The 22,214-nt window shown below is 36.1% G+C and overlaps 1 protein-coding gene across 3 annotated transcripts in view; it reads right to left on the bottom strand.

Annotated features, from left to right (window-relative positions):
- The window catches only part of STAG1 (STAG1 cohesin complex component), a 415,374-nt gene that overhangs the window by 160,624 nt on the left and 232,536 nt on the right, over positions 1-22,214 (bottom strand). For all 3 annotated transcript variants that reach the window (XM_012451163.2, XM_064378722.1, XM_012451164.2), the window contains 2 exons: positions 15,161-15,312; positions 12,536-12,609 (listed from right to left, as the gene is read on the bottom strand). In XM_012451163.2, the coding sequence (XP_012306586.1) occupies positions 12,536-12,609; positions 15,161-15,312 (226 nt within the window). The remainder of the gene's footprint in view (positions 1-12,535; positions 12,610-15,160; positions 15,313-22,214) is intronic.

A 22,214-nucleotide genomic window follows, 5' to 3' on the forward strand; every position in this document is an offset into this window, starting at 1 on the left:
AAACCTGTGAGACACTGTTTTGATACATACAAGTGAAATTACATGATGAGAAGCAATGTACATTTTCAATTTTATTAGATATTTAAAATTCTCTAACTCAGTGTTTCACATCCTTGCCTGACATTTGGTATTATTCTACTACTTAAAAATTGCCATCTTTGAGCTATAGCTTTGTATACTTTGTTTTCTACTGGGATGTCCAAATAAAACAAGTAACAGTAGGAAAAATAAAACTCCCATCAAAAACCAAAACACAACTATAAAATGTAACTATAAAACATCCAGATCATATCATTTTAGCTCTCTCAGCCCTACCAAGTAGTATCTCCATCGAGGATCCACTGCACTTTTCCTCTACTATACTATCCTTATAAATGTCAATTCTATAAAAACCAGGCTAAGTTTTATTACATAATTTCATGGAAGCAGGCTGAGGACAAAATCAATAGGTATAGCATGTTCATTAAGTGACTACTGAGTATGGTAATTGCAAATATACACAGTGAAATCATTCTTCCATCACTCTTAAGAGTTAGGGTAATTCTTAGAGTTACCACTAATATTGAGATTATAAATGGTTGTTATCAACAGGCTACAGAACATCAAGTCTTACCTTTATGCCTTCAGCAGGAAAATCTTGTTCAAAACCTTTTTTACACCCATCTCTACATCTATGCCTAATTTCTAATAGGGGTCTTTTTTGCTTCACTGACTAGACTACTAACAGCTTACTTAGAACACAGGTTATCTGTATGCATTTCTTATATAAAAAAAACAAAAAACCAGGATACATGTGCAGAATGTGCAGGTTTGTTACATGGGTATACACGTGCCATGGTGGTTTGCTGCACCTATTTTCCTGTCCTCCAAGTTTTGTCCCCTCACCCCAACTCCCAACAGGCCCTGGTGTGTGCTGTTCCCCTTAGTGTGTCCATGTGTTTTCAATGTTCAGCTCCCACTTACTAATGAGAACATGCGGTGTTTGGTTATCTGTTCCTGTGTTAGTTTGCTCAGGATAATGGCTTCCAGCTTCATCCATGTCTCTGCAAAGAACATGATCTCACTCCTTTTGATGACTGCATAGTATTCCATGGAGTGTATGTACCACATTTGCTTTATCCAGTCTATCACTAATGGGCATTTGGGTTCCTTCCACATCACCAATACTTTCATTCCACGTTTTCTAGGAATCCCAGTCCTTGTCTACTTCAGATGCTAGTCCAATCCTTTCCATCTTAACTTTAAAAATGTAAATATCCTTTTGAAGACTTGAAATTTGACCATGTGTGACCAGAGAGCCTATTCTGTACCTATAAAAAGTCCCTAAATGGTTTGTTTCCTTTTTGGGTTTTAGTGCTCCAATCCACTTTGACTGCTGACACCACTCTGCTAGATCATAATACATAATATATACATGTGAATAATCACAGACTAGACAGTAAAATTACAATTCTTGTGGTAATTTTGAAGGCTGTCCACCCTTTGTTTCTTTGATGGAGATTCACTGCCCTTTTCCTGAGTGTGGGCATACTACGTAAAGTGTCTCTGATTGATATAATGTAGTAGAAATGAGGAATTTTGACTCCTGAGGCAAGGTCACTGTTTTGTGCTCTCTGTGATCACTCTCTCGGCGGGAAGCCACCAGCTATGCCTTGATGATATTCAAGGTGCTCTATGTAAAGCTCCATGTGATGAATAACTAGAGCTTTCTGCCATTAGCCATGTAAGTATGCCATCGTGGAAGCAGAACCCTCAACCCCAGTCAAGTCCTCAGACGACTCAGAGGAAGCTTTGACTGTAATCTTATGAGAGATCTAAGCTAGAATCAGCTAGCTGAGCCACTCCCAAATTCCCTACCCATAGAAATTATGAGATAAATTTTTTTTTTTCGAGATAGATTCTTACTCTGTCGCTCAGGCTGGAGTGCAGTGGCGCAATCTTGGCTAATTGCAACCTCTGCCTCCCAGGTTGAAGCGATTCTCCTACCTCAGCCTCCCCAGCAGCTGAGACTATAGAAGCATACACCACTGCACCCAGCTAATTTTTGTATTTTTAGTAGAGACAGGATTTTGCCATGTTAGCCAGACTGGTCTCGAATTCCTGACCTCAGGTGATGCAACCCCTTCAGCTCCCAAAGTGCTATGATTACAGGCATAAGCCACTGCGTCCAGCCTGAGATAAATGTTTGACACCACCAAGTCTGGGAGTAATATGTTACATGGCAAAAGGTAATTAAAATGATTAGTGTTCATTATTATTAAAGACCCTTATAAATATAATCATAACTAATCATCTTATAGAATTAGTTCTTTAGTTCAAATAGCTCAAGTGCATCAGCACCTACATGTTTGTGGTTATCCCTATGCCTCTATTACCCTCAATTCTACTCTGATTACCTACACTGATTATTCTTTCAAGCTATAGTAAAGTCTTCGGTTCTTCTATGTTTCCTATTATTACTAGGTATTTGCTTTCTTGCTCTCTAGGAACTAATAGTATACACAAGGAGATGCAGTATAAAGTGCAGGATGATTCTAAATATCCCAATTTAATTACAACATATCTTTTGAGATAAAGATATTTCCTCATACGTAAGAGTCCTTTAATTTTTATGTTTTCATATTAAATTTATTTTTAAACAACTAATCTCTATTTCCAACGGCCTCATCCCATTTAAGAAAGATTTCTAGCTGAGGCATTTGAGACCATCCAAAGCAAACATTAATGCAGGAGGGCAAAAGTTAGTAAGACAAGAGGAAAGGAATAAAGACAATCATAGGACAGACTAATTTTTACAACATTCTAGCATTCAGGCCTTAAAATGAAAAACTAAACATGAAAGCTTTATTTGGAAACTCTAAGAAAAAAAATTAGAAAATAAAAATTCAGGTGCAATTCTATTAATCCTTTGTTGTAACTCTATTTTACAGCATAAAAGAATGATCACGTTTGTTTATAAGAAAAACTTATCTAATTACTAATCTTTACAATGTGTCCTTTTAGGGGGGAACATAACCCTTTAATTTCGTATCTGGACTTAAGTTTTCTTTGGATTACTTTCTCAGCAGATGGAAATTTAATTATTTTCTGCTTACAACAAAATGAAAATGAACTCCAGTGAATTTTAATTAAATGTTTCTTGTACTATCCTTATGGATACTTTTGCAATAAGGATGCAGACTAAATTAAAATGAGTATAATACAAATTTCAAAAAACAATGCTTAGCTAATATGGATGTTTTGACACTCACAATTATTGCTCATACACAAGGAATCTCATGAGCTCCAGAGGGAGAAATAATTATGAATGGCGAAAAAAGGCACACTATCTAAATTGCAGTACCCAGTGAATTCAGGTCTCACCAATTTTGTCACTAAGATTAAGCTGAGACGAAAAAAAAAATCACGTTTTCCAAAATAGAACAATTATACAGAATTTTTTGGTATAAAACAGCCTAGGGAGAAAGAAATAGCTGAAAGAATTACAGAAAAGTCATACTGTATCCTTTATTAGACTAAGAAAAAGAACCTGAGAATAGAGACCATAACTTACAATAAGATAATTAAAATAAATACTACCTTAGTGAGTGCTGAATGTTAGTAAAGGACATTACAGGGAACACCGAAGTACATAAAATGATGGAGAAAAGAGGACATGGTCAAGGAAGGCTTTTGAACGCTAGTAATGTAAGTGTAAACCTGAAGAGCTGAAACTCTCTTCTTTACAAATTAAATACAAATATTTCATTTATTATTTCAGGCTGACTAGAGTTATTTAATTTTAATTTAATTTAATTTTTTGACACGGAGTCTTGCTCAGTCGCTCCAGGCTGAAGTACAGTGGCACGATCTTGGCTTACTGCAACCTCCGCCTCCCAGGTTCAAGCAATTATCCTGCCTCAGCCTCCTGAGTAGCTGGAATTATAGGCACGAACTATGACACCCCCCTTTTTTTTGTATTATTAGTAGAGACGAGGTTTCATCATGTTGGCCAAGCTGGTCTAGAACACTAGTGATCCTCCCCAAGTGCTGGGATTACAGATGTGAGCCACTGTACCCGGCTGCTAGAGTTATTTTAGACGTAATGAAAATGCAACAAGTTTATAAAACTATTTTTCATCCCATTTTTGTTTCTAATTATTCATTAGTAAAAATAGTGGCAAGATACACAGAAAGGCATTGTATCGCTAAGAGTCTCATACATAGAAGGTGATATGGCTATCGGTTACCCTGTATTACTCCTTAATATTTTACTATTAACAGAATTATAGGCTTTAATAAGATTAAAAATCAAATGTCAAAGATACATCAGCTTTCAAAGAAAAATATCCTCTAATTAATATTTACATTTTAACTATCAACCTGACCCCCATGATTAGATCAAAGACCAAATATTAGTAAGTAAGAAGATTAAAATGATGGCATAACAGTTTGTTCAGAATAAATCATATTATGGTACTGCATAAGAATAGCTCTGAAAACATGATTCTGAAAGGTTTCATTGTATTATAAATCAATGAAAAGACTCAGTCTTTTCATAATTAAAAGACATCTGTTTTTCATCTTCTCAAAAATCCTTACATCTGTACTCTAAGTTTGTCCTTATGGACTAATGACTGTTACTCTTTTACCATTACTGAAATATAACAGTCTTTCTGGTTGCTTTTATGACTTTCTCTTCATCTTTGATATTTCATCTTCACTATGGTATGTCAAGATGTAGAATATATTTCTTAAGCTACTCAGCACTCATTAAGGTTTTTTAATCTGAAGTTTGTTTTTTTAAAAAACCAATTTTATAAAGTTGTACTCACTAGTACTACTTCTAATACATTTCTTTCCATGTATCTATTTTTTTAGACATGGGTCTTGCTAAGTCGTTCAGGGCAGTGGCTTGATCTTAGTTCACTGCACCCTAGAACTACTGGGCTGAAGTAGTCTTCCTATCTCATCCTCCTGTGTAGCTGGGACTACAAGTGTGCACTACCATGACCAAGACTTCTCTCTTTTTCTGAAACTTATTTTTAAAGGACCAATGAAGTGTCTGACAATACCCTTCCCGTATCAGAAAGGTCTGTCCATATCTTTTTATCCCTTTATTATTGTGATCTGGGTAAATTCCTCAGTATTATATTCCAATTTACTAATTGTCTCCTCAACATTCTAAAATATATCTTGTTCTTTAAATATATATTTGTGAGTATATTTTTCACATTCAGTATTTTGTGTTTTTATATCCCCTTGTTCTATTTGCCATTTATTTGCTGAAGAAACTGATCATTTAGTCTGAGGTAGTTTCCCAAATTATAGACTTAAGCAATACCACAAGGATTCAGTTCAGAAAGCACATTCTTCTGGTCTCCATGATTCCTGTAAATGATTAGTTAGACTAGCAGCATACAGATTAAAATCCAATTTGTTGGCTGGGGGTGGTGGTTCACGTTTGTAATCCCAGTACACTGGGAGGCGGAGGCAGGAGGATCACCTGAGGTCACCAGCCTGGCCAATGTGGCGAAACTCCGTCTCTATTAAAAATGCAAAATTAGCTGGGCATGGTGGTGTGCATCTTAATCCCAGCTACTCAGGAGGCTAGAGCAGGAGAATCAGCTGAACCTGGGAGGCAGAGGCTGCACTGAGCTGAGATCATGCCTCTGCACTCCAGTCTGGGTGACAGAGCAAGACTCTGTCTCAAAAAATAAAAATAAAAAAACAAACTGTTTGAAGTGGATAGTGGTAAGTGGGACACAAAGTGTTAATTTAAAGTGCCATCTCTGCATAGTACCTTCTACTTCCAGTACATGAAATAATATCTCCTATTAATCAATAATGCAGACTGGGTGATACTTATGGAAATTAATGATTAGTATCCATGGCATGCTGACCACTTTTGTCAGGTAGGTCACATTCTCAACTACACATGTATTCTAGTTTTGAATAGTTGAGTTAGGCTGTGACAGATCCAATACTAGTTTATGCAAGGTCTGATGAAATAAAATGCAAATCAATATGGTAACTGTAAGAAATTAAGTAACTGTAGTTTCTACAAGGATAACAAGTTGAAAGCTTTGGCAAGACTCAATAAAGATGAGTCATTAAAATAAATACTGGTGTTACAGACTGACAGAAAATCATAAAAATATGGATTCTGAATTCAAGACTGCATGGCAGAGCCAAGATGGGACAGAATTTATGCTCTCACTTGAAAAAAGTAAACAAAAACAAAAACCAAATCTCACTTGAAAAAAATAAACAAAAACAAAAACCAAATTGTACAAAATATATTTTAAAAAAAGATTTTTAGATGTTACATTATCAGCCAGAGCAGAACAGTAATCTCTGAGGAGGGATAACACAAGGTGAGCCTTAAGACTGCCCCCAGATATATACGTGCCATTTAACAGTTTCAGCAGAGGAAAATTTACCTTATAAGACACACAAAATAAAATTCTTCAAACTGAAAGGAAATGACACAATACAATAACTCAATTCCATAGGAAAAAATGAACAATGTAACAAAAAATGTTAATAAGAAAGTAAATTAGAAGATAGTAAGTGTATTTTTTTCTCTTAATTTTGTTAAGAGATGACTGAACCCTCTGAAAATAATGCTGTACAGGTGGGTTAGTAACTAATGTTGACAAAATGTATATGACAATAATAGCACAAAGGAAGGACAAGAAAATGATGCTAAGCTACAGCAGTGCTTTGTTGAAAATTTAGAGCTTAAAAGCGGAGTTAAGAAAGGGGGAAGAATATAAAATGATCTTAGTTTTCAACTTAAGAAACCAATTAGTCCAGGCATGACAGCTCATGACTAATCACAGCATTTTGGAAGGCTGAGGCTGGTAGATGGCTTGACCAAAGGAATTTCAGACCAGCCTAGGCAACAAGATGAAACCTTGTCTATACTAAAAATATAGTAAATTAACCAGATATGGTGGTGTGCACCTGTAGTCCCAGCTACTCAAGAGGCTGAGGTGGGAAGGTCACCTGAGCCCAAGATGTTGAGGCTGAAGTGAGCCATGATCGTGCCACTGCACTCCCGCCTGGGCGACAGAGTAAAATCTCATTTCAAAAAAACCAAACCAAACCCAAACAAAAAGATTAGCAAAGGGTGGCTTGCACCTGTAATCCCATCACTCTGGGAAGCTGAGGCAGGTGGATCACTTGAGTCCAGGAATTCAAGACCAGCCTTGACAGCATGGCTAAGCCCTAACTCTACAAAAATAACAAAAATTTGCCGGGCATAGTGACGTGCGCTTGTAGTCCCAACTCAGCAGCTGAGGAGGGAGCACTGCTTGAACCCGGGAGGTCGAGGCTGCAGTGAGCAATGATCATGCCACTGCACTCCAGCTTGGGTAACAGAGTGAGACCCTGTCTCAACAACAACAAAAAAAAGGAAATTAAATCCAAAGCAACCTACAAGTACATTATTATTTGAAAAGATCAACAAAACTGAAACTTTTAGTGAGACTAAGACAAAAGAGAAGACAAAAATCACACAATCAAGAATAAATAAGGGGGCTGCCAAACCTAAAAATAAAAAATGATTACAAAATATCATGAACAACATTATGCCATTAAATTTACAATTTGCATGAAACAGACACATTGCCTGAGAAATACAAATGGCCAAATCTGACTCAACGAAAAAATTAAAAATTTGGCTGGGTGCAGGATGCAGTGGTTCACACCTATAATCCTAGTAGTTTGGGAGGGCTAGGCAGAAGGATTGCTCGAGGTCGAGTTGTAGCCATCCTGGGCAACACAGGGAGGAGCCCTACTTTCCACACACAAAAAAAAAAATTAGAAGGGTGTGGTGGAGCTTGCCTGTTGTCCTAGCTACTTGGGAGGTGAGGCAGGAGGAATGTTTGAGCCCAGGAGGGTGAGGCTCTAGGGAGTTGTGATTGTGCCATTGCACTCCAACCTGGGTGACAGAGACCCTATATCTCAAGAAAATAAATAAAAAACAAAATTAAAACAAAATTTCCAAAATTCAGGATAGATACATGAAGTAAATTGAATTACCAATGAAAAATATTTACAAAGAGAAAAGCTTGGGATCAAAGGGCTTCTCTGGTGAATTCTACCAAACATAGAAATATTACCAATCTTTCATAAATTCTTTCATTTTATGAAAGCAGGAAGAAACAGTTCCCAGTATATTCTACAAGGCCAGTATTGACATTTCTTACTCTTTATGAAAGTAAATGTACAAATCCTTAACAAAATCCTAGCAAACTGAATCCTGTAGCATATAAAAAGGATTATATACCATGACCATGTGGAATTTATCCCAGAATGCAAGGTTGGTATAATATCTGAAAATCAATGAACACAATACACTATATTAATAAAAGAAAAAACCTGCATGACCACTTCAATCAAAACAGAAAAAATTAAAAAATGTATCAATTCATTATAATAAAAACACTCAAATCAGGCTAGAAGTAAATTTCCTCATCCTACTAAAGGATATCTACACAAAACTTACAGTTAATAACATCATGACTAATTTCAAAGTTTGACTGTTTCCTCCGTAAGACAACAAATAAATTCAATGTTGTAAGAGGATAATTCTCTCCAAATTGGTTTACAGAGTCATTACAATCCCTATAAAAATTTCAGAAGCTTTTGTTCAAAATTTGACAAGCTGACCTTAAGATTAAAATAGAAATGCAAAGAACTTATACTAGTCAAAAAATTTTTGAAAAAGAACAATAAAGTAGAACAACTTACACTACCTAATTTTAAAAACTCCTCTAAAGCGTACTCAATGCAGGTGGTATCAGTGTAAGGATAGACAGAAAATCCAAAAATAAAATCTTGTGTTTATGGTCAATTCATTTTCAAGAAAAACGGCACATTAATTCAATTGGGAAAAGATACTCTGTCATTAAATGGTGCTTGGAAAACTGAATATTTGTATGCAAAAAGTAGACTTCTGCCCTTATATCACATCATGTACAAAAATTGAATTAAAAATGGTTCATTTGCCTTAATAGAATATATAAAATGATTAGACTTCTAAAATAAAAAACACAGAAGAAACCATAGGGTTAGGCAATGTTCACAGATACCAAAAGCATGACCACATAAGAAAAACTCATAAATTAGGCCATACAAACATTTGCTCTGTATAAATTGCCATTAAAAAAATAAATAAAGCTATACATCTGATAATGAACTTATATCAAAGAATACTGGTTGGGGGCGGTGGCTTGACTGGGCATGGTGGCTCACTCCTGTAATCCCAACACTTTGGGAGGCCAAGGTGGGTGGATCACTCGAGGTCAGGAGTTCAAGAACAGCCTGACCAACATGTTGAAACCCTGCCTCTATCAAAAATACAAAATTAGCCAGGTGTGGTGGTGCATGCCTGTAATCCCAGCTACTTGGGAGGCTGAGCAGGAGAACGGCTTGAATCCGGGAGGCGGAGGTTGTGGTGAGCTGAGATTGTGCCATGCACTCCAGCCTGGGCAACAAGAGAGAAACTCCATCTCCCAAAAAAAACAAATACAGAAAGTACTCCTATAAAACCCTTCTAAATAATTGTTAGAAAATAACAGGGAGAAAATCAGTAAGGAGAAAGAAGACTTGAACAACACTATTAAACAATTTGACCTAACTGATGTAAGACACTAGACAACAAAAGCAGAATAATGCATTATTTTCTTGAGGAAATGAAACATTTAAGAGTTTATTGTGGGTCTCATAAAAATCTCAATAAATTTAGAACCATTCAAATCATACAAACTATGTTATTTGACTACAAAAAAATTAAATTAGAAATCAATAGCAGAAAGATATCTAGAAAATCCTCAAATATTTGCACACTAAATGCCATGCTTCAAAATAATCCATGGGTGAAAGAAAAAAAATAAAAAATAAATTAGACAGTATTTTGAACTAAATAAAAATGCAAATACAACATATCCAAATTTAGGAGACATAGCAAAAGCAGTGCTCAAAAAAATTATAAAAATAAATTTATTAGAAAAAAAAAGTGTCAAATCAGTGAGCTCGAATTCTACCTTGAGAAACTACAAACAGCTGAAGAAGTGAAACCCAAAGTAAGCAGATGAAAGGAAATAAAGGAGAGAAATCAATGAAAAAAAAAAAAACAAAAATAATAGAAAAACTCAATATAAAATAAAATGAAATACCTCCACATTGAACAATGAAAAGAGCAAGGGGGGAAGGAAGCAGGGGCAAAAAGAGAGGGGGAGAGAGAGATGTTAAATTATCAATATTATGACCAACTTTATGCTGACAGTTTCTGAATATAATTCAACAACCTAGATCAATGTACCAATTTCTTATGAGACATAAACTACCAAAATTTACTCAAGAACCACAAATAACCTCAACAACCCTGTATCTTCTGGAGAAATTTAATTCGTAATTAAAAACCTCCCAGCAAAGAAAATTCTAGGCTCCAATGAGAGAACTCATTTCTGAAGAATAACACCAATTCGATTAAACTCATCTAGAAAATTAGAGAGAGAATACATGTCAACTCAGTCTACCAGGCCAGCATTACCCTGGTAACAAATTCAGTCAGTGATATTCATTAAAATAAAGAGATGTTTATCCCTCCTGAACACAGATGCAGAAATTCTTAAGAGGTCACGCCACTGCACTCCAGCCTGGACTGTCTCAAAAAAAAAGACTGCTAGGCAGTTATATGGAAATTCTTGTTCTTTTTAAAACGAATATAGCCATAACATGTTATACATATAGTATATGCAAGAAATCGGACATAAAACTCAAATCAGGCCATGGGCAGTGGCTCACACCTATAATCCCAGCACTTTGGGAGGCAGAGGCAGGTGAATCACCTGAGGTCAGGAGTTCAAGACCAGTTTGGCCAACAAGGTGAAAACCAGTCACTACTAAAAAGACAAAAATTAGCTGGGTGTGGTAGCAGGCACCTGTAGTCCCAGCTACTCAGAAGGATGAGAGAGAAGAATGGCTTGAACCTCGGAGGCGAAAGCTGCAGTAAGCCGAGATCATGCCACTGCACTCCAGCCCAAGTAACAAGAGTCAAATTCTGTCTCCAAAAAGAAAACAAAACAAAAACCAAACAAAACAATTAAAACCCTCCAATCAGACCATCTCTACTGAACATAAAAACCCTGGAACTATTTCAAAAGAACATTTTATTCTTTTAGTTAAAATATTTAAGTTCCATTAAAATAAATTATCAGAGATACATACACACACATACACGCCCCTTTGTATACACGGGGACTGGTTCTAGGACTGCTCATATATAGCAAAATCCATGCATACTCCTGTACAAGTTGGCTCTGAGTAAACTGAATATTCAAGAAGTTAGCCCTCCATGTACACAGGTTTCATAGCCCACAAATACCGTATTTTGAATCCATGTTTACTTGGAAAAAAAAGGTTTATAGGGGATTATTGCAGCTTCAATTCATACTGTTCAAAGGTCAGCTGTGCGTGTGTCTGTGTGTGTGTGTGTGTGTGTGTATTTCTTTGTTTAATTTTAGACAGGGTCTTCTTCTATCACCCAGGCTGGAGTGCAGGGGTGCAATCAAGGCTCACTACAGTCTCCACCTCCTGGGTTCAAGCAAACCTCCCACCTCAACCTCCTGAGTAGCTGGGACTACAGGTGCATGCTACCACACCTGGCTGATTTTTAAATGTTCTGTAGAGACGTGGTCTTGAAATCCTGGCCTTAAGTGATCCTCCCACCTGAGCCTCTCAAAGTGTTAGGATTACAGGCATAAGCCATCACATCCCACCACTCTACGTTAATTAGCCAAATATACTCTCAAATGTGTCTGAAAACAGTGCTTCTACTTATTATCTGTGTTTGTTTATTTATACACACCACATCTAATCAACAGAAGGTAACAAGTATTTGTATATGATTCATTGATTCTATGTAGAATATGCTCTTTTACAAGTAGTTAGTATTTTTAAGGTTCTTGGGCTTCACAGAAAGACAAATTAAAGTCACTTGCAATGGCAGATGACAAAAATATTTTGCTAAAAGCTACTATTTCAATGTGTTTATCTGAAAGGAAACAAGAATGAAGATATAGTTGTTGCATTAGCTTCAGGGGTGCCCTTCTCTGTCCTCTTTCTTCCCAGCTTCACACAGGTACTTTTTTTTTCAGATTATTAATTTGCCCATGGAACAAAATGGGTACCACAGAGCAAGAAGTAGGGCATTTAATTTTTAAAATGTGAAAATAACAATATCTTATTGAAGCTATATTAATTTATGATCCTATTAATTAATATTCCATACAAGTACACAAACTACTTCCAACACCATATGTTCTGAATTTGGAAGAGTATAACAGTGGTAGCGGCACCAGTCATACATACAACTTCCTCCATAGTTGTACTGTGACATTTACATAGCATTTACAGCCAAAGTTGTTTTCCAGAAAACAAAACACAAGTTATAATTAGTAGAGTTTTATAGTTAGCCTGGGCCACAAAAAATCAGTAACTGTTTAAGTGAAAAGCCTTCGAAATTATTTTTAAAATCTCTTACCGGTATCTATGAACAAATATACCCTTAAAAATAGAGTTCATCATATTTTCGATTTCATCCTGATTTTCTTGTAGCTGAAATGAAAAAAATATATATAAATTGAAACAGTGATCATTTTATTTGGAATGAACAACTCCAGTTGTTTTTAATTCCTGGTTATTCTCATTCTGGGTAGTTTTCAATCTTTTTTCTCACTTATATGACAGATGTCTAAAATTTCCAGTATATGTCTATTATTCCCATACAGTTATATCATAATGGTTTTAGAACTTTTCACTGTCTCTCTCTAGACACAAACTACACAATGACAAACAAGGAGGAGTGGTAAAGATAATCAGATTCATTATCTCCAAAACATCATCTGCCTTGGGAACAGGTCTCAATTTCTATACCTCTTCTGTACAAATCAGGTCCCTGGGCTTGGTTTTGCCTTTCTTGGTTAAAGGAACATCCCTAAAGAACATATCTGCTGTTGTACAAGAAACTTCCTACTCCGTCTAATGTATTCAAACATTACTCTGCATCTGACTAGCCCGTAACAGAGAGTAGGCCAAGTTCCCAATATAAGAGGCATAACAGAAGATAAAAAGGATCCTGGCTACTTGTGGTGAAGTACAGTAACAAAATAAATAATATCTATGGCAAAGATACAAACTTCAGGCAACAAAACTGATCAGAGTTAAAGTCTGTGTTTATTATTACTCAAAAACAGTAACACCATTAATACAAAATTACATTCAAGTGGTATTTATTATTCTAATTTGTTCTATAATTTACTGTATAGTAATATTCAGTGAAATATTTGCTTTTACTACATACATGTATGTGACAATAAAATTCCCTCAGATTTATTCTTTTGCTATATGTGTTCTTTCAGGTTTCACTAAAATAAGTTTGGAAATACTTTTGCAGCAAATCTTTCAAATTACTGTAACTTCATCCAAGTATTAAAAATTACTTTTATTCTCACGCCTGTAATCTCAGCACTTTGGGAGGCCGAGGTGGGTGGAACACCTGAGGTCAGGAGTTCAAGACCAGCCTGGCCAACATGGTGAAACCCTGTCTTTGTTTAAAAAAAAAAAAAAGAAAAAAAATTACTTTTATTGAATTTATCATCTAAAAACTAATTAATTTATAAGAGGCACACATTTCAATCAACAGTACTTACAAAGGCACAGCTCTAGTATTTACTTGTATAATATTTCAAGTATGGTATGTGTGAAGGGTTAAACTGTGTTCCTTAAAAATTTGTATGTTAAACCCCTAGTACTTCAGAATGTGAAATTAGGAAAGAGGACTGTGGCAAATTTAATTCATTAAGATGGGGCCATACTGGAGTAGGGTAGGACCCTAATCCAATACAACTGTCCTTAAGAAAAGAATAAATTTGGAGACAGACATACATACAGGAAGACTGTCATACAAAGACTGGAATTATGCTGCCACCAGTCAAGCAAATACCAGACACTAGGAAGAAGCATGGAAACTTCCAAGGGAAGATGGCCCTGCCAACACCTTGATCTTGGAAATCTAGCCTGCAAACCTGTGAGATAATAACGGTATTTTGTTTAAGTCATTCAGCTTGTGGTACTTTGTCATAGCAGCCCTATCAAACTAATACAGTATGGGTAATTATTTAATCATAACATTGTTGCTTTTTCTTGGCTGTTATAAACCCATTAAGTTACTAGTCATATGTAATTCCCTTGCAGCAATGTGATATTCTTTTTTCAAGTTATAAGATAGACAAATAGTGCAGATCTAAGATTTTATTTAGTATTAAATAAATAAAAATGTTTCCCATTAAAAACCCAGTAGAGGCTGGGTGTAGTGGCTCAAGCCTATAACCCTACTACTTTGGGAGGCCAACGTGGGTGGATCACCTGAGGTCAGGAGTTCGAGACCAGCCTGACCAACATGGAGAAACCCCATCTCTACTAAAAATACAAAATTAGCTGGGTTTGGTGATGCATGCCTGTAATTCCAGCTACTCAGCTGGCTCAGGCAGAATCGCCTAAACCCAGGAGGCGGAGGTTGCGGTGAACCGAGATCGTGCCATTATACTCCAGCCTGGGCAACAAGAGCCAAATTCCATCTCAAAAAAGAAAACACACACACACACACACACACACACACACACACACACACACCAGTATAAAATCATTTTTTACACATATATGAAAATATCATTGTAAAACTGAAACCAATCTTAATAACAGGAGTCTCTGTAAAACTGGGAACAATCTTATTCACAGAAATGCCTTAAACATCAGCTAGTATTGTAGCCTTTGGCTTTTTCCTGGAAGCGTGGCTTTGCTGGCTCTCAGTTCTGATTTTAGTATTTCTCATACTTTCTGAGCATATAGCCTTATAAACGTTCTGAGTTGTCTAACTCCCAGACCAACATCTTTCAAAAATAGAGATGTTCTATGATTCCTTTCTGCCATCAAACAGCACTTACATGATCACCAATGAACGCTCTGGTTTAATTTAGAAACCTTGATATCAAATAATCTAATTAAAATACGCATAAACCTTTCTACAGGTAATTTAAAAAGTACTAATGAGATATACATATGTCACACATTTGCAGAACGTAAGATCACCAGTTGCCATAAAACTTACCTCTTTGCGTTTCTGAAGTAGTAACTCCAATCTTTCATTGGCTCTCTTCCCAATCATTTTATTTCTCTCGGCTTCATACTGTCTCTGGGTATTATCCTGATGAATACTGAGGTTTAAGGCAACATTCACCAGAGCAGTCATGAGCTTCATGGCTATGAAATGAAGGAATATTAAAATGCCCATGAATCAAAACTTCATCCATATAAGCTCACAAATTTATAAAGCCAATGGATGAAAAAATGAAACTAGTGTATTTCTGTTTTACAATCCAGGCATAATTTAAGTTTAAATAAAAGAAAACTAATTTATAGAAATAAACTCATCTGCAACATAATTTTCTCTACCTTAGTCTGGCTTGTTAACACCGTCCATTTAAACACAGCCTCATCCTAACTACCAGAAGAAAGAATTTCAGTAGAATCATCTTCAACAACTCCTCTCCCCGACTCCTAAAAACACGTTAGTGAGGTCACACTAATCAAGCCTAAACCTCTCTTCTGATCATTAAATATAAGTATATATAAATGCATCCTTAACGCCTTTACTTAGATGTGTCAAAGGCACCTTAGAGGTTTACAATCAATTTGTGACCTTTACCCCCACATATGGTGCTCTCCCATTTGTTCCTCACCTCAGTGAGTTGTACAACCTCCAAACCCTGGAAAACATACTGATCTTACCAAACTCATTAAAGTCCATTAAAAATGTGCTTTGTGAATTTACAACTGACCTATCCTCCCTAAGCACACTGATAATATACTTTTAAATGTTCACTGGTATTTGTAAATCTTATTAATAACTTTCAAATTTCTGTTTCACATCCTCTGACAAAGAGGTATGATGCAAACCTCAAACTTCTATATATTCATATTTGTTTTCATTACTGAGATACTGAGAATATAGGAAATACTGGTAAAGAAACAAGACAGTTTGTGCTGGGAAATAATTTCCCCATTTTGGTCCTTTTAGGTTACTCATGTGCAAAAATGAACATTAGTTATAAATAAAACTGCTCAGTGCTTTAGAAGAACTGATTCACTTATCTGCAAACATATCCATATAATTAAAAACAAGCATGTACTGCTTGTAAAATTTCATTTTTTCTTAAGTACATATGTAAACATGTATGTATGCTAAATACATACATGTATATATGCTGTACCTATATTTCTATCTACACATACACCCAATTTGTTATTCTGAAACTCTTATCTACATTTTGATCAGTTCTGTTATTACATGATTGCTGCTGTCCTTAAACCAATATAAGATAAAAAACCTGAAAAATAAATGTAAAAATCCTGAAAAACAAATGTGTTTATTATTAAGTTACTGACCATGAGATGTAAAAATTATAATACAAAAATCCTGAAAAACAAGTTTTAGTGACCAGAAATGGATTTTTCAGGATTTTTGCATTAGAAATGCATTAAATGAAAATGTTTCTTTTCTTGAGATAGTGTCTCAATCAGTAAACTGATAAATATCCTCGTTTCAAAATACAATATAGTGATTTTGAGTACTGTGTGTTGCCAGTAGCAGTGGACACTATGAAAGTTTAAAAGTGAAATTACACTGTATAAGGAAGGAGAACAGCTCAAAGACAAAAGGAATCTGGAGGCTTCAAACTACTCAAGTTAGATATGATGCTAGTTCATCAGTGTTTGTTCTGAGCACAGGAAGTGACACCCAAAGGAGCTTAATTCAGTATCTACCTCTAGATCTCTAATGCAAATTGACTTGAAGATCCAGGAGCTGAAAAGCATTAAAATTAACACCAATCCTGGTTGCAATTCACCAGTGGAAACTGAGGCACAGTTTTTGAAAAACTTAAGCTTTTACTGTCACCTATGTATCTTCTTGAGAACCCAGATCCCAAATTCCAAATGTCATTATCTAATAACTCTACTTCCATCCCAGATACATAAACAGTAGTCAACATACTAAAACAGACAAGACATGTAAAATGATCACTGTATCTTCAGAAACATTATTAGATATAATGCAACAGTGTTTACTGAGATAAAATATTTTTAAACTTGTAAAACTGAGACTTCATTGAATAACGCATAACAGCTATTAAAAACAAACCACGAATTAAATGAGATAGACATAAAATAAGGATTATGATGTTTTAATTGGGTCCACTAAAAAAGACTTATCTCTGCATAGAATTGGTACTTATTAAATTTTCCTGGTATTACTAATGAAATTCTTTTATAAGTTAATAATCCTGCAGGAATTCAGCCATCATAATGTGACATCAGCTTTTAAGTGGCTTCTTCTTGTCCAGCAAAGAGAATACTTCCTTCATTTAGTTTTCACATTCAACTGCTGACTGTAAAATGGTAAATACGTTCTAGTACAGCAGTACTGAGAGTGTGGTCTGCAAATAGGTACTGACCACAAAAAGTTTATTAGAAGTTCATTGCAAGCAAAAAATTGAAAGAATTTAGAAATTTGTACATCAATCTGACAATTTAATGCCTGTTGATTTTAATAACATGACACTAATACATATACACTATTTTCACCGCATTTTACAAAAGTACTACATTGTGACAGATCAGTAATTAAAAACTGGTGGTTCACCATAGCTAGAGAAGCACTTAAGTCCTGGTCCATTCATCTATCAATCCAACATATACTGAGCATTGTTCTAGTTATTAGGGATATACAGGTGTACAAAACAAAGTAGCTGCTCTTGTGATTTTTACATTCTAGTGAGGAAAAGAAGACAATACATGAATAGGTTTAATGTAAATGAAAAAACCACATCAGTTAATGATTAGTGCTATAAGAAAAATAAAGTACAGTAAAGAGTGAAAGGGGTGCTATTTTAGATGGTTATTTAGATGGTGCTATTTAGATGGTCTCTCTGAGGACCTGATATTTGAGCATGAAGTGAAGGAATGGGCATGTGATTCCACAGCAGAACAGTTTTCCAGGGACAGTTATAAAATAAACTGTTAGGAGGAAGGCACTCACTACAGAGTATGGTATTTAGTCTGGTTGGAGCACAGAGACTGTAGTCAGAGGCAGAAGATGATACTTAAAAGTAAGGAAGAAGCCAGATTATAAGAGTGTTACTAGGATCCAGTTAACTTTAGGGCTCCTGAATTAAATCTAAGTGGGTTAAGATCTCCTAGAGAATGTGGAGTGATGTGAAATAGTCTGGATTAGATTTTAAACCGATGTGTGACCAGAGTATAGGAGAGTAAAACTGGAAGAAGGGAGACTAAATAGGAACAGTGAGGGAGAACTGAACAAACATACATACACACACACACACACACACACACACACACACACACTTTATTATACTTTAAGTTCCGGGGCATGTGCAGAACATGCAGGTTTGTTACATAGGTACACACGTGCCATGGTGGTTTGCTGCATCCATCACCCCATCATCTATATTAGTTATTTCTCCTAATGCTATATCTCTCTTAGCCCCTACCCTGATATTATCCCTCCCTAGACCCCCATCCCCTAACAAGCCCTCGTGTGTTGATGTTCCCCTCCCTGTGTCCAGGCGTCCTCATCGTTCAACATCCACTTATGAGTGAGAACATGCAGTGTTTGGTTTTCTGTTCTTTTGTCAGTTTGCTGAGAATGATGGTTTCCGAGCTGAAAATATTTTGCTCAAAGTTTGCAAAAATGAGTAAGCTTTTTGCCTTTGGCAACTCAGTAAAATGATGCTGGTTTAGATTAAGTTGGCAGCCACAGGTAGAGAGAAATTGTTAGATATGAAGTATATTTTGAAAATACGACTAAAAGAATTTCAGATTACAATGAAGGAAATGAGATAAACAGCAAGAGCAGAGATAATTCAACAGATTTTTGTTTATTAGTTATCTAAGTGGAAATGTCTAGCAGATACACATTTGGAAATCATTTATCAAAGATTCTGGTATTTAGAGCCATAAAACTAAATAGAAATTGGAAAAAGGTGGCATTACTTGTATGTTGTAAACAAAAGATCACCAAGATATTTATTGATGGAAAAAAACAGACAAGATAGCCTTACAGTGTGTACATGCTATCATTTGTGCAAAATAATATATGATTTATTTTTATGTGCCAGTCACTCTTCCAAGCCGTATAAACATAATCATTTACAACTCACAAATCTACAAAGAAGTACTATCACTGTTAGTTCCTTTTTACATTAAGAGAAAACAGAGGCACAGATCAGCTAAAAGACTGGTTACATAGTAACTGGAAGAGATAGAATTTGAGTACAGGCAGTCTTGCTCCATAGTCCAAGCTCTTAAACACCACACCATATTGCCTCTCATTGAATGTGTATTTGCTTTGATTTGCATGTAACATGTTTAGAAAAACATAAGAAACTGGCAACTTTGGTTGCCTTCAAGGAAGCTAATTTGAGGGTAGGGGGCAGGGGTGAAAGAGTAACATCTCACTATATAAATTTTTTTTTTACTTTTTTTTTTTTTGGAGACAAGGTCTTGCTCTGTCACCCAGGATAGAGCACAGTGGTGGAACCACAGCTCCCTGCAGCCTCGACACCCCAGGCTCAAGCGATCCTCTCACCCCAGCCTCCTGAGTAGCTGGGACAACAGCTACCACTATGCCCAGCTAATTTTCTTTAAAAAATTTTGTAAAGATGGGGGTCCAACTATATTGTCCAGGCTGGTCTTGAACTCTCGGCCTCAAGTGATCTTCCCACTTCAGCCTCCCAAAATATTGGGATTACAGGGATGAGCCATAGTACCTGACCTATTTTGAATTTTAAATAATGTGACTATATTATTCTCCTCATCATCACTATTTTTTTTAGAGACTTTCAAAGCTACTGCAAATCAAATCATCACTATTTTTTTAATAAAAACAATGTAACTATGAAATTGGTTTTCACTTTATTCAGTAAGGAGTGAATACAGAAAAGAAAAACTGAAGATTGAGTCTCAAGATAATTCAATATTTGCAGTTTAACTTTCTAAAATCACCAGGACAATGTGGTATTCCAGAAAGCAAGTGAAGACAGTGTTCCAAGAAGAAGAAGGTAGCTGTGTCTTTCCAAAGAAAAAAAGATGACAACTGGAGCTGCTCACTGATTTGGGCAATAAGAAGGTAACTGCTGACCACAGGAGAGGTAGTGAAGTGTTAGAGACAGAAGCCTAACAGGAGAAGACTATGTGGAGAAAGTGAATATAAATAATTCTGAATTACTGAATTCAGAATTCAATTCTCTTGCTGTAAAGAGAAGGAGAGAAATGAGACTGGAGTTAGTGAGACATGAGGGAACAAGGTACAGTGTGATGGTTAGTCTTATGTGTCCAGGCATGGCTAGACTATCATGGTCAATTACTTAATCAAACATCAATGCAGGTGTCACCGTGAAGGTATTTTGTAGATATTTTGTATGGTTAACATATATAATCTCCTTAAGTAAAGGAGATTACCCTCAGTAACGTGAGTGGGCCTCAGGCAATCAGTTGAAAGCTTAAGAGAAAAAACAGGTTTTCTAGAGAGGAAATGTTTGCCTTCAAGAATGCAAAATGAAGTATTAGGCTGGGCATGATGGCTCATGTCTGTAATCCCAGCACTTTGGGAGGCAGAGGTGGGAGGATTACTTGAGGTCAGGAGTTCAAGACCAGCACCAGCAACATAGCAAGACCCCATTTCTGCAAAAAATAAAATTAGCTGCGCATGGAAACGTGTACCTGTCGTCCCAGCTACTTAGGAGGCCGAAGTGGGAGGATTATATGAGCCCAGGTTTTCAAGGATGCAGTAAGCTATGACTGAGCCACTGGATTTCAGCCTGGGTGACAGAGTGAGGTCTAGTTCTAAAACAAACAAATATGCTGAGCTTCTAGCCTGCCCAATAGATCTCAAACTCAAGACTGCATGACTCCTGCCTGATTTCTGGCTTGCTGGACTACCCTACAAATTTCCAGTTTGCCAACCCCCACAATTGTGCTGAGCCACATCAGTGAAACAAGTGTGTGTGAGTGTGTGTGTGTGAGAGAGAGAGAGAATGAGAGAGAGAAAGAGACAGAGAGAGAGACAGATGTCTATCTCTTAGTTCTGCTTCTCTGAGGAACCCAGACTGACACAAAAGGTTCCTAAAAGATGGGAGCTGTAAGAGTATGTTAGCAAGATAATAAGAGGTACCTAATAAAAGGGAGAAATTTTGAAGTAATGAGAGTGAGAACAACTTGAGAGACAAAGTTCTTGAGAAGGTTTGGGATCAGATTACTCCACAAGTACAAGGACTGGCCTTAGAGGCCACTGTAATAAGAAAAAGGATAGAGGATATGAGTATAACTGCAGCTAGATAGGTAGGTTTAATCCCTGAAGGATTCTCTTTTGACCATCACGATTAAACAGGCAAGAAAATCAGCTACATGTGAAAAGTGCATAGGAAATGTAGCTTTGAAGAGAAAGTATAAAATAACTTTGTTAGAATGTGGAAATAACTTTGGAGTATAATACTCAAAGGGGATTGCTAGGCAGCATTAAAGGACCACTTGAAAAAAAAAAAAAGAGAGCCCATCCCTTATAGTTATGTATTTTTGTCCAGCCACTTTTGGCTCTGGTGAAGGTATGGGACAGATGGTTATATATGGTTTTCCTAGGGAATATGAAAGAGGAACACAGAAGCAAGAAAGTTGACAGTATGAGGAAGGATGTGATTATAATAAAGAATGATAAAATCTAAGTGGGGAAAAATAAAGGCAGTGAGGACATGAAGGGTGTGAAGAACATTAAAAATGTAGTGTCAAAGTATTTAAAATCACAATTAAAAAAACACTAGAGTGGAAACAGAAAAAAACACTGGAACAAAAGGAGTGTTCATCAAGAAATAGGATGCCTAAAATGACGAATGAGGACATTGGCCCTTTTAATTAATAATCAACAATTTGCATTTCTTCTCATTAAACATGAAACTGAAAAGTAAAAAACCACATCTATATTTAGTGACAGTTATTACACCTCTGAAAACTATTATTAGACACCCTGGAAATATGTCAGATATACTGGAACAAACTAGATTTTTAAGAGAGATGATTGTAGTACTTTATTT

Source organism: Aotus nancymaae, unplaced genomic scaffold, assembly GCF_030222135.1.
Source record: "Aotus nancymaae isolate 86718 unplaced genomic scaffold, 86718_ANA_hifiasm-v0.15.2.pri h1tg000019l, whole genome shotgun sequence".
Taxonomy (NCBI): Eukaryota; Metazoa; Chordata; class Mammalia; order Primates; family Aotidae; genus Aotus; species Aotus nancymaae.